The following is an 18,873-nucleotide window of genomic DNA, read 5'->3' as shown; positions in this document are numbered from 1 at the left end:
AAAAGAAATGTGAGATAATGTCTAGATGCTTTTTATAGTGGAGATCAGGTTATAAATTGCCTGGCTGGACTGATGAGACAGTGGATTGTGCAGTCAGTTGGAACAAAGTAAATAGGCATTTTAATGTCATAGATTTAGCCGGTGGTAATTTGTGGAATAGACACCGGCTGGAATGCGGTTTTACCCAATCAGCATTCTGGATTAGACCCATCTGTTATACAATCAAGATTATAAACTGGGTGGTTCGAGCCCTGAATGCTAATTGGCTGACAGCCGTGGTATATCAGACCGTATACCATGGGTATGACAAAACATGTATTTTTACTGCTCTAATTACGTTGGTAACCAGTTTACAATAGCAATAAGGCACCTTGGGGGTTTGTGATATATGGCCATTATACCATGGCTAAGGGCTGTGTCCAGGCACTCCGTGATACGTCGTGCATTAGAACAGCCCTTAGCCGTAGTATATTGGCCATATACCACACCTCCTCATATCTTATTGCTTAATTAAAGAAGTATGCCTTTTAGCTGTCTGCAAACATTCCAGCTGATTATATTAGTTTATGGGATACACACATTCAGTATTTTATAGGGATAGTTCACCCAAATTACAGAATTAAATATTGGATTCCTTACCATGTAAGCAGTCTACGGACAAGGTATGACAGCAATCCATGCTTTGGTTTTGTTCACCTGGCCACTGTTTCTTTTACATCTGTGGCACAAATCAAGTGCAAGTCAATGGTTCTGATATTAGCATTTTTCTATCTTAATGTCCAAGTCATCCTAAAGTATCTAAAAAGCTCAATGAAGTTACTTCTAGATCATTTGGACATGAGACGCGAACATGTACTTACACAGGTACCGTCGACTTGCAATGGATTGGTGCCAGATTGTAAAAATATTGCAGTTGTCAAGTAAACAAACCAAATCATGAATCAAGGATTGTGGTCATACCTTGTCCGTAGACTGCTTACAGGGTAAGGAAACCAACATGTCATTTTGTATTTTGGGTGAACTATTCTTTTCAAGGGACTGATCAAATTGTCCTTACTTTGAAAGCCATCTACGGACAACCTTCCCTTCAACTAAACAATATTCACAAAAAAGTGGATATGTCAAGTATAAATCAACATTTATATACAGATACAAGTTAAAGTCACCTGTTAACAAGAAAATAACACACACAAAACATTAAACTTAAGGTTTTTATTTATTATTAAAAAGCACTGGCAGTTTTGTATCAAGCAAACAATGGAACCAAATTATTAGTATATGTTCCATATCACAAAATAATAAGCTATGGGGAAAAAATGAATTGAACCACGCAAATTATAAACCGTAATAAATTAATCCTTAAAATAATAGCAACAATACATGATTACAATTGGGTGTTGCACAGGAAATATGGAAGAAATGTTTAAAAGACACCTGAGAGTATAAATATCAAAGAACAAGTCGCAGCATTTATTCAATTAGTTCCACAGGTCCTCTTATCTACGTAACCAAAGCTCAAATAAGAGGTTTCTTAAAGAGTTATTGATGTAAAAATTTGGCTTAACAAAATTCTAAAAACATTGGTTCTATACAAACAATGCAGCTGTGTATATTTGTTTAATTAGTGTACAGAGGGAAACAATTCAGCATAGTATGCCCTAAGGTGTTCAGCGCGATTAATTAAATTGTTTGAGATATGCTTATGCCCCCCCCCCCCCCCCAGCCAGATTTAGTGGTTTGTAAAATGTATATTGAGTTATTGGTAACTTTATCTGAAGGGAACCTACATAAGGACTTTATAACCCATTCATAACCCATACAGTACACATTTATAAGCAGTTAATGAATATTGCATAAATGTTTGTTTGTGAACTGCAAATAGTGAAAACTGAAATATCAACTTGTTAACATAAGCATTTATGCAATGTTCATGTACTACTTATGAATGTGTTATGAATGGGTTATTAAGTCCTTATGTAGGTACCACTGAAATGAAGTGTTACAAAATGTAACGCAGTAGGTCCAAACTAAACTGATTTAAGTAGCATTGTGCAACATGAAGGGTAGTGATACATACTGAACACGTGTGAGATGCCAAAACTGATGATCAGCACTATTGAACACCACAGGTACGTAATATACTATGAAAAAGTGCTAAGCACAGTCAAAACTCTGTACACGGAGCATACAAGAGAATATAGACAAGGCAACTAAAGAGATGTTTCCCTGGCAGAGTGTAGTTTTCACTTGAAGAACACAGGAAGTTCAAACCTAAGGCTTGATTGTGTTTAGAAGCGTTTCATGAGAAAAGGAGAGTTTCTTAAAGGACTCCCTTTTTGTCCAACTACTTTCCAAGGGAAGACAAGTATTACACAAGCATTGCGAGGTCAATTGTTACCCTTTGTGAAATAATCATAAATTTGGCGCGAGGCAGACTTGCTGTCAGAAAATTAAACAAATACATTTGGAAAATGATGACATCCATGAAAACATTTTCAATTCATTTGAAAACATAGCAAACACTTTTACTAAGTCATATTGTGGCTTTGTTTGAAGTAGTTCATTTTTGTTCGATAACTGCCAGCAGTTACCAAGAGCTGTAAGATAAGAACTTGTGAAAATGTGTACAAATGGCAAAAGCGTTTCAACTTAAAAGTTGAATACAGGTACATCCCATTACAATGGAACTAACAGTGATCAAATGATGCAGCAAGAATGATCAATTAAAGTCAGTTTGTTAGTACAGACAGAGAAGGAATATATTGGAGGGACTGTATGACGAGAGAGGTGCCTTAGTCATGCAATTCAATCTTTCTGTGGAAGAAAGGAGTTATAACAAGGCTGAGAGCATAGTGTCTGAGAAAAGCCACATACATCATTATGCTCAGCAAAGAAACAGTTCAAAAACAAACACATAAGAACCCCAATCTATCCTTTATCGCACTTTCCTAAAGCACTTGGACTAATGTGGCTTACTAACCCAACCATTGGTTATAATAAGTATAATGAGATCACATGTATCTTTATCAAATTCCACAGTGTTCAATTGTAGAAGCATATTAACAGAGGGAATACCTATCACACAAATTAACCAAGTAGCTAGCATTAAAAGCAACCTCTGGTTAAAAGTGGCATATTGCATATGTGTATTTGTATTGTGCCGACGAGTTGGCGTAAACCTGTAGAAATGATTCAAACTGTAAACATGGGGCAAAAATAAGTATGAAATAGTTTAAGGCTTTCTGAATTTCCTGAAGTGTTGTTCACTGAGATAAAGTAATTATGTCCATTTAGATGGACAGACAGTGGAAACAGTAGAAAGTGTCTTCTCTTTCTATAACAAAATGTCATTAGAGACACACGCTTACTCACAGGCAGCGCTATCCTATCCAAGTGTATAGTCTGTCACCCCTAATATAAGGACTACAATTCATCACAAGTATTACTTCCTCTAATATTTGTTCACGATATTCTCTACAATAGAAGGTTAAAGGTATATATACATTTGCATCCGTAACAGATATAATACTACGTGTATCATTCGTCAAGGTTTCATGGATAGTAAAAAGAAAAGTTGATCTAGCATTAATAAGGATGGTATGTAACCAGCTAGTCTTCAGCGGTTTAAACCATTCATCATCCTTACTGAAAGTTAAGTTGACCTGCATTTAAAATTATAATACAGTAAATACGATATTACAAAAAAATGTTTTATAACTAAGCCAACTAAATCCCAATGACAAAAATGCATGGAATGTGCAACCTCTAGAAACTGAGGACATGTCATCAGCAAAGCTGCTACACTTTTAGTTGACCTCAGCCTCTCTACGCCTCTAGTTAAATATCACAAAATGGCGCTAGCAAGAAAGGAAACAGCCACAGTAAAAAAGCATGGAGCACCATCTCTCTAAAATAAGCCGAGAAAGGAAGGAAAATATTTGGCTGATGCGTGTGCTGAGACTGCGGATTGAAGACATTGAGAATTCCCTGCATGTGTGAGTGTTTTTCAGTTAAAGGTTTTGAGTTTTAGTTGAGCGTTGAGACTGGTGTCGTCTTCATCCGTCGGGGTGGGTGGTGAACGTGCCCCCACCTAGATACTGTTGTGTGGGGAGTTGTGACAGACAGGCCTGGCTAGTGGATCTGATTGGTTAGGACCTTTGGTTAGGACCACTCCCTGTGACCCTTGCTGACCCCAGCCCTAGACGTGGGAGTGAAGCCACTGACCCCTGCACTCTACTGGCCCATGGCGGGGCTGGACGCCCCCTGACCCCCAGGGGACGAGGCCTTGCGGCCCAGCATGGACGGCTGGAAGTCGGGGTGGCGGCGGGCGTGCTTGATCAAGTGGTCGCTGCGCATGAAGCGCTTGTCGCACAGTGGGCACAGGAAGCGCTTCTCGCCTGTGTGTGTGCGCGTGTGGCGAGCCAGCTCGTCCGAACGGGCAAATTTTTTCTGGCAGTCGGGCCAGGTACAGGGAAAAGGTCGTTCACCTGATGAAGGGAGACAGAGAGACATTCAAATTAACATACTGAGTGTGGCACAAATGTCAGACTGGCAAATATTGCCCTGCTCGTTCCAGTCACTAACACTAGATATGCAGCGGTCGGTAGTAAGCTAGACTCTTGGCAGACCCTTGTATACCCATCAAGTTAGTAGAAAGTGTATAATATTATCAGCATCCATTTTCTTTATAACGCAAAAAGGTAATCCACCCCTCTGCTCTATTTAATGCACCAAATCAATCTACATTTTAAAGAAAAACCTACTCTGGTCATGGTTCATATTGAAGAGAGACATTTTGAAAAGTGAATGCAAAACGTAGACAGCAATAGATATTGACACTCATAGGGCAGACAAACACCAACATACAGTGTGGGTGGCCATGTTAGAATGGCACCCTCAACACATCCCATAGAGATAGATAGAGGACTCTAGTGCCCAAAAGCCTGTTTTAGCATGGGCAGCGCATATTTGAGGACTTTCGCCATTTTGAAGTATCAAATCAAATTTTATTTGTCACATGCGCCGAATACAACAGTTGTAGACCTTAACGTGAAATGCTTACTTACAATCCCTTAACCAACAATGCAGTTAAGAAAATAAGAGTTAAAGAAATATTTACTAAAACTAAAGTCAAAAATTTACAATAAAATAACAATAACAAGGCTATATACAGGGTGTACCGGTACCTAGTCAATGTGCGCGGGTACAGGTTAGTTGAGGTAATATGTACATGTAGGTAGTGGTAAAGTGACTATGCATAGATAATAAACAGAGAGTAGCAGCAGTGTAATGCAAATAGTCCGGGTAGCCATTTGATTAATTGTTCAGTAGTCTTATGGCTTGAGGGTAGAAGCTGTTAATGAGCATTTTGGAAACTAAAGTTAAAAAATAACACAATAAAATAACGGGGCTATATACAGGGGGTACCGGTACCGAGTCAATGAACGGGGGTACAAGTAGTCAACTGGGTGGGACTTCCTATGGGTGAAGGAAGAATCACATAACATATAATCAATTCCATCCAGGTTACCAGGAGATCGGCCAGTGAATTATGCTCGTGAGGAAACATTCCATACCTGTAGGTGGCAGTAAATCAACAACCTTGGCCTTGTATCTGTTCAAACAACACACTCTAGGTGGCAGTGTGCACCCTTTCAGTTTGTTTGCCAACTCAGAAGTAGTAGATGAAGAAAATGGACTACTTCAAAATGGAGATGGCCTCAATAGTATATGCCATTTAGCAGGCACTTTTATCCAAAGCGACTTACAGTCATGCGTGCATACATTTAACTTATGGTTGGTCCCAGGAATCGAACCCACTACCCTGGCTTTACAAGCGCTGTGCATTACTGAGCTACAAAGGATCAATAGAGCTCCCAAGACGGTTTTCATGGGAATATTCTAAAATGGCATAAAACATTTTCCCACCAGAGATGCGTTACCAACAAACGTATTTATTGCGAATAAAAGTCTGTGCGTGATGAGGCAGTGCACATAAAAATAACTTGTGGTTAAATTCCTATGCACCAAATAAAAAATACAAGGTAAATGGGTTTCAATCGCATTTTCAGTTCTGCTGATGGATTTGTCACAAAAACTGTTGCGTTATATAGCAAATGTGCCCACTCTGGTCTTGGCACGTGTGCTCTAGCCAACAGCTCACATATACAGTGAGGATAGGCTACTTAGATGATGATATGGATAAGAGCAAGATGTCACGGCAGCCTAGCATCGACCACCATGTCACTAGAATAAGACCCTCGATATTTATTGGAAAGGAGCATCAAACTCATCACCTTGCACTTTCACCACCCTGTGAAGTTCATCATTCAATCTGTAGCCGAATAAACGGCATGCTTTCCCGTGTCGTAGTGGGACAACCACACAACATAGCGTCGCATGACTACAAGTTTACGTCGATGTGATGGTCATTATATCATTTTTGGTGAATAAAGGAGTTTCCACCGTTGAGTACAACCTTTATGTTGACTAGACTTTAATGCATGAAGGTATCCACAATGTGCAGCCTCCTACGCCTATTTTGTGGCCCTAATACAATAGAGTAACATTGCTAATAGGAGTCAACCCAGGACAGACGAAAGGGGTGCCAGGAGCTATTATCAAGACCGCAAAGCGGATCTGCGTTTTGCAACACTCCACACTCCCACTCACTGGTCATGGCTAGAAGGGATACCGATTTTAGCTAGCAAGTGATTCAGTGGAAATCAAATCAAATTCAGTCTGCTGTAGAACTCAACGCTGTGTAAAAACGCAAACTCTCGTCGTAGTGAACGGGACTATGACGTTTTTTGACGAAACCCTTCTAGCCATGATCCACTCACTCCCGTTTTGTGGGCGTTCCCTAACGATTTGTTCTATTCAGCACGCGTTCCTGTTCTAATCCATCATTGACCCTGAACACCCCCCCCCCCCCCCCCCAGGACTGTGCGGACACCTGGGCAACGGACACCTGATGCATGTATACAAAGTTACAGCGCTAAACATACCATTTTGACTGGGAAAACTATGACAGCAATGGCTGATTTCAAGAAATATGTTTTCGAAAAAGACGTGACTGTTACACGATGGCCACATTGATGCGAGGTGGGATTAAAAGATTTGGCTGTTTGAGTTGAAAGAGCCACCGAACCTGCGCAAACGCCCCGAATGTTACATTTAATCTCGAACTCACTACGTATGCAAATCCAACCTAGTTGTAGCATGTTCGTCACTAGTCTTTTTTTCGTCCAGCCCCATTCTTTTGTTCGATTACTTCTTTGTTATGAGCCCTCTATTTGAGTTTTTCCCTTTTGTTCTGGGAGTATTGTAACGTTACTAACTCGCGGGTAAACGACTCGTCTCGCCCACCCAATCGACAGTGTAGCCCTATGTAGAAAAACACTTTTCTTCGGCCAGAAATATGATAATTGTAGATCGGAGTGACTCACAAAGGGGGGAGTGCTAAATTAGTATGGACAAACTTGAAGTTCTGAATCAAATTGCATAATAAAATTACATTTGTGGAGACTATAGCTAATTCCCAATTTGTTTTTACAGTTTAAACTATATAACAGCCAGCTATATAATTGTACCTGTATGGGTTCTGATATGAGCTTTCAGATGAGATGATTTTCCATAAACTCGGTCACAGCCGTCGTAAATGCACTGATGTCGCTTTACTGGGGACCGAGGCGCCCCTCCTCCCCACTGCTGTTGAGTAGCATTGTACTGTCCAGGAATTGGAGTAGCAGAGGGGGTCATGGTTGGGGTAGTTGAGTCAGACAACGTGGTGTAGCCGCTCTCCCCACATGAGGAGTTGCTGCTCTCCGAGTAGGCCGACATGGACCGGAATTTGCCGTGGAGGTCCGTGAGGATCCCGGCCACCGTCATCATGTTGGCCCCTTCGAGTCTCAGCGTCTCGCGCACCTCCCTGTCTTCGTTCGACCCTTCGGGCTCCCCAGGATGAACGGCCTGGGGAGGGGGCTGGGCGGCGGGGACAACCGGGGTGGGTCGGTGTAGGACGGGACCGCTAGAGATCGACATCAGACATTCGGCGGCTAAGTAATCCGAATACGCAACCATCGACATTCTTGTTTTATGTCGTTGACTTTAGCAAGTCCTTTGTAAAATTTTGTTTTGTTTTCGGTGTCGTTTTCGAAGGGGACTAGCCAGAGATTTCGACTTCGTTATGTCAGACGAACTCGTTGAACCGACCTTTTCCAGCTATCCCTATACCGTCACAAAGTCTTGTCGATATGTGTGCTCGAAATTATATAAAACAAAAGCAAAAAACTATACTGCCAAAACGTGCCCGTGCCTCCAGCCCCACATGCATCCTTTACATCATCCGAGGGCTCATTGTGTCTGCCTCTGAAAAGCCGGTCAAACTTACGCCCACCGATACAGAGCAACACGCACAATCTGACGTTGCGGACTGACGTGAAGAGCGGGCGTGGTGGATGTGTATCTTAGTGGGTGGAAGCGACGGATACAGCAGCGTGGAAAGGTGGTGCTCTGTGCTTGAGTTGAGGGTGTAGCCCTACTGTAAATGGTTTATCACATTTTATGACTTCCTCTTACACCCTATTTCTCCTTTGTCAACAACATATATATGAAGCACTAAAAATACGTGTGCTATTTCAGCAATAATTAAATGTTTTGTTATTTTGATTCCATTACCATAGTACATCATTATTTATATGCTGTATATTAGACTTATGGATTATTTTACTCTTTTGAAAGTCATTCTATGGTCTAGTACCTAAGAGCAGAGGCTAGACAAAGACACTAGATGTCTCTCTTGTACCTCTTCTTCTTTAGCTTCTGCTCACTTCCATATATAGCATCACATAAACAGTCACACCCCATTTTCTCTGGCTGGCTGTTTGTGAAGCCATCTGTCGCACCATAATTACTCACTTGGAGGCTTAACCAAATCTGACCCCAACAATGAACTGGTGGATATCATCGTGCCGTAATAGAGACGCAATAGAGCCTATAGGCAATACGATTAATGAAAATGACCGTTATGTACACTCCCATCATAATATAAAAACATGGACAACCCTTGATTACAGTGTTATGGGTGGGTTATAAGGGTGCATAGAATATTTGGGTCACAGAACATACATCTATTGTATATGCAACAATATGACAACCAGGTTGCCATAACATTGTTGATTCTCACTAAAAAGCAACAAACATAAAACTTTAAAATCCCAAATGTGAGTTGTGCTTTTCTGTCTGTAAGGAACCCTTCTTTAGCCATAGGGCGGTTTAAATACCCTAGAGTGTCTTTGCATTGGGGGGGGGGGGGGGTAATGTTGTGTCAAGTGACTGGCTCAGTGGATGTTTGTAGCTCCAGGCTGGAAGGTATTTCCTGATTGGATACTGTGAGTAGTGCTGGTCACTGTGGAAACAGGAGCAGGCACAAGCATGGCCATTCACTGCCTGTGTGAGAAAAGGGACTGTTCTTCAGTCCAACTACTGTACTTACATGTGGAGTCTTGGAAGCCAGGGCTGCTGCAGTGATTTGAGAATGCTATATGACACCAATCAGGCCTTCAAGGACTGGAGTTGCCCACCCCTGCTATATGGCACCAATCAGGCCTTCAAGGACTGGAGTTGCCCACCCCTGCTATATGACACCAATCAGGCCTTCAAGGACTGGAGTTGCCCACCCCTGCTATATGGCACCAATCAGGCCTTCGAGGACTGGAGTTGCCCACCCCTGCTATATGGCACCAATCAGGCCTTCAAGGACTGGAGTTGCCCACCCCTGCTATATGGCACCAATCAGGCCTTCAAGGACTGGAGTTGCCCACCCCTGCTATATGGCACCAATCAGGCCTTCGAGAACTGGAGTTGCCCACCCCTGCTATATGGCACCAATCAGGCCTTCGAGGACTGGAGTTGCCCACCCCTGCTATATGGCACCAATCAGGCCTTCGAGGACTGGAGTTGCCCACCCCTGCTATATGGCACCAAACAGGCCTTCGAGGACTGGAGTTGCACACCCCTGCTATATGGCACCAATCAGGCATTCGAGGACTGGAGTTGCCCACCCCTGCTATATGGCACTAATAATGCCTTCGAGGACTGGAGTTGCCCACCCCTGCTATATGGCACCAAACAGGCCTTCGAGGACTGGAGTTGCCCACCCCTGCTATATGGCACCAATCAGGCCTTCGAGGACTGGAGTTGCCCACCCCTGCTATATGGCACCAATCAGGCCTTCGAGGAGTTGCCCACCCCTGCTATATGGCACCAATCAGGCCTTCGAGGACTGGAGTTGTCCACCCCTGCTATATGGCCATGTCTCAGCTTGGATTATGACTCTCATTTTCATGGCTCTCATTCTACTACACAGTAAGATATCTATGGTTTGTGATTGGATTTGTGATTTGACTTATTCCTAAAGTTTGTTCTCATTTCGGACAGGGATGACTGACTGTTTTTCAGTGAAGAATGGACAGTAACGGTTGATACTTTTTGAAAGAGGAGAAAATAAGTTCCTACATTATGACTACTGGCATTTGCAAATTAGACATTTCAATTGAGTGAATTAAACATTGAATCTGGGGTTTTCACAGAGTTTTTAAGCTTGTTTAAAGGGTTTGTGTGTAGATTTAGTGATTTAATTTTTTTTTTTCTATAGTACTTCAGATGGATCATCAGCTTTTGTAATCCCGAATGCATAGGGGAGAACGAATTTAATGATAAATCATACAGTACATTCTTAAGTGCTTTTTTATGGTGACACTTCATAATAACTATCTACTTCTCAAAGCTGCGCTGTTGACATTCAGCATTTATTTTCCATTTAAAAAAACAAGCATTCTAAATGGTCTGTTATTTGATGGCTACAGCTTCCTCATCACCAGACAACTCGTAGCAGAAAGGGGTGAGTTACACCTGCAGATAACGCACGACGATAGCCACTCCTCTACAAGGCTATATCTCAGGCAGAAATGGACTGACTCTCAACTGTGTGTGTCACCTGATGAGGCAGGTCAGATATACAGAAATATTACATTTACATTTAAGTCATTTAGCAGACGCTCTTATCCAGAGCGACTTACAAATTGGTGCATTCACCTTATGATATCCAGTGGAACAACCACTTTACAACCACTTTACAATATTCACACCATTATGGTGATTTTTTTGGGGTGAAAATGTGACTTTGGGAAACCGTCAATGTAAAATCCTTGAATTCACCTTGAAAATAACATTTTTACAGGCCAATAGTTATTTCACTGTTGGAACTCAGTTCCCCCGAGTTCCTCCTTATTTCCAGCACTGAATATAATGAAAAATGGGAAATTAATATGATATGGGACGTTTAGTGATGTTCTTTTCTATGCTCCCTATAGATCAGGAATCCCCAGAAGGAACATTGTGTGCATTTTGAGGTAAATCTGAAATGACAGCATGAATATTGATTGCTTTGTGCGTTTTGTGTTCTTTCTCTTCCTTGCTCGTGTGCGGGTTTCCCCCTTGATTTTATGTGCTGTGCTTAATACAATGTACCCATTGATTATTTCTGTTTGTGCTATAAAATCATTCATTATTATGGATGATTTGAGTTACAAAAGCACATATCATCCACATGATTTAGACACATGCATGATTTAGTCACAAAATAGTGCAGAAATTATATAAGCACAGTAGTCCCAGATAATTCCAGAACATTGCAATTGTTTTTCCTTAGAATGTGATAATCTGCTCCGACAACCATCATGAGTCTGTATCAAGTGTGCCAAAGCTGGGTTGAAACAAAAACCTGACATCCTGCAGTTTCCCAGAACCACGTTTGGATACCTATGTCGTCGTCATATCATATTGTATAGTCGACAATCCTCGTGACTTTTTTTCCATCCTGTGTCAATTCTTGAGACAGATCTGTACTGGACCTGCGCTAGTACTGTAGGTGTGAGAGGAGACGCCCTCTACTGGTGAAGATGAGGAACCTCAGTCAGTGTCAACGGGCCGACTTCTGACACTCCCACACAAAACCCCAACACATTCACATACGCTACATATGCACACACACACGCATACCGAAACAACACAAACACACATACATACACATTACACACTCACTTTTACACTCATAATTTGCTGCTGCTACTCTGTTTTTATTTGACTCTTATTATTATCTATTCTTATTTACTCTGCCATCATGTACATATCTACCTCAAATACCTCGTACCTCATTGATCTGGTACTGGTACTCCCTGTATATAGCTCCACATTGATCTGGTACTCCCTGTATATAGCTCCTCATTGATCTGGTGCTGGTACTTCCTGTATATAGCTCCTCATTGATCTGGTGCTGGTACTCCCTGTATATAGCTCCTCATTGATCTGGTGCTGGTACTTCCTGTATATAGCTCCTCATTGATCTGGTGCTGGTACTCCCTGTATATAGCTCCTCATTGATCTGGTGCTGGTACTTCCTGTATATAGCTCCTCATTGATCTGGTGCTGGTACTTCCTGTATATAGCTCCTCATTGATCTGGTGCTGGTACTTCCTGTATGTAGCTCCTCATTGATCTGGTACTGGTACTCCCTGTATATAGCTCCACATTGATCTGGTACTGGTACTCCTTGTATATAGCTCCTCATTGATCTGGTACTGGTACTCCCTGTATATAGCTCCACATTGATCTGGTACTGGTACTCCCTGTATATAGCTCCACATTGATCTGGTACTCCCTGTATATAGCTCCACGTTGATCTGGTACTCCCTGTATATAGCTCCTCATTGATCTGGTACTGGTACTCCCTGTATATAGCTCCACATTGATCTGGTACTCCCTGTATATAGCTCCACATTGATCTGGTACTCCCTGTATATAGCTTCACATTGATCTGGTACTGGTACTCCTTGTATATAGCTCCACATTGATCTGGTACTGGTACTCCCTGTATATAGCTCCACATTGATCTGGTACTCCCTGTATATAGCTCCTCTTTGATCTGGTACTGGTACTCCCTGTATATAGCTCCACATTGATCTGGTACTGGTACTTCCTGTATATAGCTCCACATTGATCTGGTACTGGTACTCCCTGTATATAGCTCCACATTGATCTGGTACTCCCTGTATGTAGCTCCACATTGATCTGGTACTGGTACTCCCTGTATATAGCTCCACATTGATCTGGTACTCCCTGTATATAGCTCCACATTGATCTGGTACTGGTACTCCCTGTATATAGCTCCACATTGATCTGGTACTCCCTGTATGTAGCTCCACATTGATCTGGTACTGGTACTCCCTGTATATAGCTCCACATTGATCTGGTACTCCCTGTATATAGCTCCACATTGATCTGGTACTGGTACTCCCTGTATATAGCTCCTCATTGATCTGGTACTCTCTCTCTTTTTCTCTCTTTTTGTCTCTCTCTCTCTCTCTCTCTCTCTCTCTCTCTCTCTCTCTCTCTCTCTCTCTCTCTCTCTCTCTCTCTCTCTCTCTCTCTCTCTCTCTCTCTCTCTCTCTCTCTCTCTCTCTCTCTCTCTCTCTCTCTCTCTCTCTCTCTCTCTCTCTCATATACACAGACAGGTGGACTCCAAACTCCAGTGTACCCAAAGTGGCATGGGACTACATTGATGGAGGAGGTCAGAGATCGTCTCCATGGTACAATTGTCAGGGTCAACAGGAGTGGTGAAGACCCAGACTGTCTCTACTCTTACGCTGCTCAGAGCCTAGGAGGGCACCCTTAGAAGTGGATGAGTATGCTTCTGACCCCCTCCTCAAGAATTGTTAAACTGCAGTGTACCTGAATGACTGTGTCACTGCGTTACCTGTCCGACATCAAGGTTTCATTGTCTGTGTCTGTATAAAAGCTAATACTGCCAAAATATACTATTACTACTATTAGCTAGGAAGCCCTCATATTGCTGTTACTTTCGCCACACTACTATGACTACTACTGCTAGTACCACTATGGCTGTTACAAACCTTAAATTACATTCTCAGTCATTCTCTTGAGAATGTCATTCTCTTAGTCATTCAAATTGAAAATCTGAAAGCTGAAACTTTAAATCAGATGAATGTAACTTGGTCACTCAGGCCCCACTCTCTCAATAATATGATATTAATTTGAATGATATTGTCCCTCCCTCAGATACGCTGGGTCCAGGTGTACTGAGTGGGGCAGGACGTCCTCCCCCCAGGAGGCCACGGACACCATGAGGAAGCTGTGTGGTCTCACCTCTGACCAGCAACAGGTAGGACCCCAATTTCTTAAGACATTATAAAGGGAGTCATTGCCGCGTATGACAAGTCTTACAATGCATTATAACTATATCATAATGCATTATACCATTTTTTGTCTTCATTGGATAAAGATGTATATGTTCTCTTGGAAGGAATCATGCATGTACCTATACCCGAGGATCTCGTACAACCATCTGGACTTACCACAATGAACTTCATGCAAAGTCACTAATGCTTATGCCATTGAGGTTAGGAAAGTTCTAAGAATGGCAGCTGGTCCTAAAGATTGAAGGATACACTTGTTTTCATTAATTAAATACTCTCTTCACTTTAAAGCTAGAATCCTTAGTTGCTGCTACATCCTAATCTGTGATGTCCATTCCCGGTAGTTGACTACTCTGTTGAATGTTGTTGTAGGCAGCCTCTCCTGGACGCTTTACCGGTGTGCAGCTCAGAGGAATGCATCGTCCTCTTAATAGACCTCATCCGGGACATAGACATAGAACAGAGTGGGCCCACTCTTTTCTCACCAACATCCCTCACCCTCATCCCTCACCCCTCGCCACACATCATTGTGTCCACCAGTGAAGGTCTGATGGAAAGTTCTATGTGAATATTTCATTTGGTTTGAAAGACATCAAACAGAGGTTTATATACAGTATTCTGTATCTATTTTATTAGATATCTCTATTGAATTCTGTGGCTGAGAATGTTGCATATAGGTCTACATATGATTAATAATCTTTGCAGGAAACTCACTGAAAACCCGATCGATACCTTTACTCCTCAACACTGTTGAGGTCACATCCAACACACCCATGAAACACATAATCAGAGATAAACATAGACATACAATGGGCCTACCCTACCTGAAACCTTTTATTGCGCTAATTTTCACTCAGGCATTGCTGAAGACACCTGAGGTGCAGACCAAGGCCCTGTTGACTGGGTTCTTCCCTGTTCCACCTGCTATGTCAGAGGAGTCAGTGTCCCTGCAGTCTCATCCCCCAGGTCCAGAGCTTCATACAGGCCCTGAAGGACACCCTGGGAGAGGGCTCTGCAGGAGAGAAACCAGAGGTATCCAGATACAGAATAATTATATTATAATGGTGATTGTCAGCCAAAATTGCCTGGTACTTGGTGGAATTCATTATGCCATCAATCTTAACCAGTGCCTCTGGACCTCTGGAATTAAAACAGCCCCATAACATCACTGACCCACCACCATATTTCACCGTGAGTATGAGGTGCCTCTCCTTGTATGCATCTCTGGTTCGACGCCAAACATGCCGATGCTGTATCTGACCAAAACGTTACATTTTGGTCTCATCTGACCAGAGCACCTTCTTCCAATCATAATTTAAATGACGTTTGGCAAACTCCAAGCGCTTGCGTCTGTGTCTTGGGGTCATTAATTTAAGGGCTTTCTTCTGGCAACCCTTCCAAAGAGCCTGTGGAGGTGGAGGTAGCGTCTGATGGTGATATTTTAAACCTGGTGACCCCAAGACGCCACCAAGGCCTGCAATTCTTTCACAGTGATTCTAGGGGTTTTGTTGCTTCTCTCACGATCCTCCTCCCTATCCTGGGGGGCAAAATGTATTTGCGTCCTCTACCCGTGAGGTTTTCAACTGTTCCATATCTTTTGAATTTTTAAATAATTGCCCTGATAGTGCTTAGTGGTATATTCAATCGTTTGTGGATCTTCTTGTAGCTATTACCAGATTTATGAAGGTCTACGACCATCTGTCTCTTTTGAACTGCCAGTTCTTTTGTTTTCTTCATGGTGTTGAATGACAAAAGGATATTGCATGCGTGTTACCTCATTTTTATACCCTAGTGAAACAGGAAGTGATATAATGGCTCAAAATAGTTCCATAACACTTAGATAAACTTAAATAAGTGGAATTTAATTCCTGGTTTAATTTTGGTAGATGTTATTTACAATAATATTTAAGGGTGCCATTAATTGTGAAACCTTGATTTGGAAGAGATTGATTTTTAATGAAATCAATAAATTATTTTGTTGGGTTCCATTGAACCATTAATAAAGTACAGTATTTTTCACCTGTTGGTATTTTGAGTTTGTCTCTATAATTATATTGTTTATATTTGTTTAAGTATTGTTTGTGCATTGCCAGTCAGGGGTGCCAGTAATTTTGGAGCCCACTGTATATATATATATATATATATATATATATATATATATATATATATATACAGTGGGGAGAACAAGTATTTGATACACTGCCGATTTTGCAGGTTTTCCTACTTACAAAGCATGTAGAGGTCTGTCATTTTTATCATAGGTACACTTCAACTGTGAGAGACGGAATCTAAAACAAAAATCCAGAAAATCACATTGTATGATTTTTAAGTAATTAATTTGCATTTTATTGCATGACATAAGTATTTGATCACCTACCAACCAGTAAGAATTCCGGCTCTCACAGACCTGTTAGTTTTTCTTTAAGAAGCCCTCCTGTTCTCCACTCATTACCTGTATTAACTGCATCTGTTTGAACTCGTTACCTGTATAAAAGACACCTGTCCACACACTCAATCAAACAGACTCCAACCTCTCCACAATGGCCAAGACCAGAGAGCTGTGTAAGGACATCAGGGATAAATTGTAGACCTGTACAAGGCTGGGATGGGCTACAGGACAATAGCCAAGCAGCTTGGTGAGAAGGCAACAACTGTTGGCACAATTATTAGAAAATGGAAGAAGTTCAAGATGACGGTCAATCACCCTCGGTCTGGGGCTCCATGCAAGATCTCACCTCGTGGGGCATCAATGATCATGAGGAATGTGAGGGATCAGCCCAGAACTACACGGCAGGACCTGGTCAATGACCTGAAGAGAGCTGGGACCACAGTCTCAAAGAAAACCATTAGTAACACACTACGCCGTCATGGATTAAAATCCTGCAGCGCACGCAAGGTCCCCCTGCTCAAGCCAGCGCATGTCCAGGCCCGTCTGAAGTTTGCCAATGACCATCTGGATGATCCAGAGGAGGAATGGGAGAAGGTCATGTGGTCTGATGAGACAAAAATAGAGCTTTTTGCTCTAAACTCCACTCGCCGTGTTTGGAGGAATAGAAGGATGAGTACAACCCCAAGAACACCATCCCAACCGTGAAGCATGGAGGTGGAAACATCATTCTTTGGGGATGCTTTTCTGCAAAGGGGACAGGACGACTGCACCGTATTGAAGGGAGGATGGATGGGGCCATGTATCGCGAGATCTTGACCAACAACCTCCTTCCCTCAGTAAGAGCATTGAAGATGGGTCGTGGCTGGGTCTTCCAGCATGACAACGACCCGAAACACACAGCCAGGGCAACTAAGGAGTGGCTCCGTAAGAAGCATCTCAAGGTCCTGGAGTGGCCTAGCCAGTCTCCAGACCTGAACCCAATAGAAAATCTTTGGAGGGAGCCGAAAGTCCGTATTGCCCAGCGACAGCCCCGAAACCTGAAGGATCTGGAGAAGGTCTGTATGGAGGAGTGGGCCAAAATCCCTGCTGCAGTGTGTGCAAACCTGGTCAAGAACTACAGGAAACGTATGATCTCTGTAATTGCAAACTAAGGTTTCTGTACCAAATATTCAGTTCTGCTTTTTTGATGTATCAAATACTTATGTCATGCAATAAAATGCAAATTAATTAATTAAAAATCATACAATGTGATTTTCTGGATTTTTGTTTTAGATTCCTTCTCTCACAGTTGAAGTGTACCTATGATAAAAAATTACAGACCTCTACATGCTTTGTAAGTAGGAAAACCTGCAAAATTGTCAGTGTATCAAATACTTGTTCTCCCCACTGTATATATATATATATATATATATATATATATATATATATATTCAAATCACAGGAGGTTGGTGGCACCTTAATTTGGGAGAACGGGCTCGTGTAATATACAGTATATGTATATATATATATGTATGTATATGTCCACCAGGATGGCACAGTAGAGCTCAGCGGGGGTGCGGGCGATGCCAACTGCTGCCAATCTGGTCAAACATTCCCAGTGGGTGGCACCTTGGCAGCAGCTCTGCTTCAGGACACCGGTGATCAACAGCACCATGTTCTCAATCATGTAGCTGTAGCATGGAGACAAGGACAGATGGGGGAGAGTGTGGGCCTAGTTCCAATTCATTTCAAATGCTTCCGTCCCTTCTTTCCTACTGTATTCCCTGATTTTAACAATTTATCTGCTACGGTTTGATGGGTGTACGTGATATAATGGAAATATTGCCTTAATTTATCCAATCACATACAGATCAGTGATGACCTCAATGAAGGAGGAACGTAAGGATACATTTGAGAAATTCAACATTGCTAATGTATTGTTTGAATCTCAGGAGGCTGCTAAAGGGAGAACGGCTCATAATAATGGCTGGAACGGAGCAAATGGAATGGCATCAAACACCTGGAAACCAGTCATTACCACGAGCCCGTTCTCCCAAATTAAGGTGCCACCAACCTCCTGTGGTTTGAATACCCTCATACCAACTATTGAGCTTCAACGAAGCTAGTGAATAGTAAGGTGTAAGTAGTGTAGGCAGCTCTATTCCTGCGGGTTGAATATCAAACCAAACAGGAGCACTGAACCCACTGAATCTAAATACCTACATGTTT

At 42.1% G+C, this 18,873-nt stretch overlaps 1 protein-coding gene across 1 annotated transcript; it reads right to left on the bottom strand.

The window, feature by feature from the left end:
- Positions 1 to 1,197: 1,197 nt before the first annotated feature.
- Positions 1,198 to 8,473, bottom strand: LOC139559623 (Krueppel-like factor 9). The gene is made up of 2 exons (XM_071375773.1): positions 7,593 to 8,473; positions 1,198 to 4,487 (listed from the first exon to the last, which is right to left on the bottom strand). Exons 1-2 carry the CDS (start codon positions 8,086 to 8,088, stop codon positions 4,234 to 4,236), a joined length of 750 nt encoding a protein of 249 aa, XP_071231874.1. The 5' UTR covers positions 8,089 to 8,473; the 3' UTR covers positions 1,198 to 4,233.
- Positions 8,474 to 18,873: the final 10,400 nt, after the last annotated feature.

The sequence above is a fragment of the Salvelinus alpinus genome, chromosome 30 (genome assembly GCF_045679555.1).
Source record: "Salvelinus alpinus chromosome 30, SLU_Salpinus.1, whole genome shotgun sequence".
Classification (NCBI taxonomy): Eukaryota; Metazoa; Chordata; class Actinopteri; order Salmoniformes; family Salmonidae; genus Salvelinus; species Salvelinus alpinus.
This window is presented reverse-complemented; position numbering and strand designations above follow the sequence as displayed.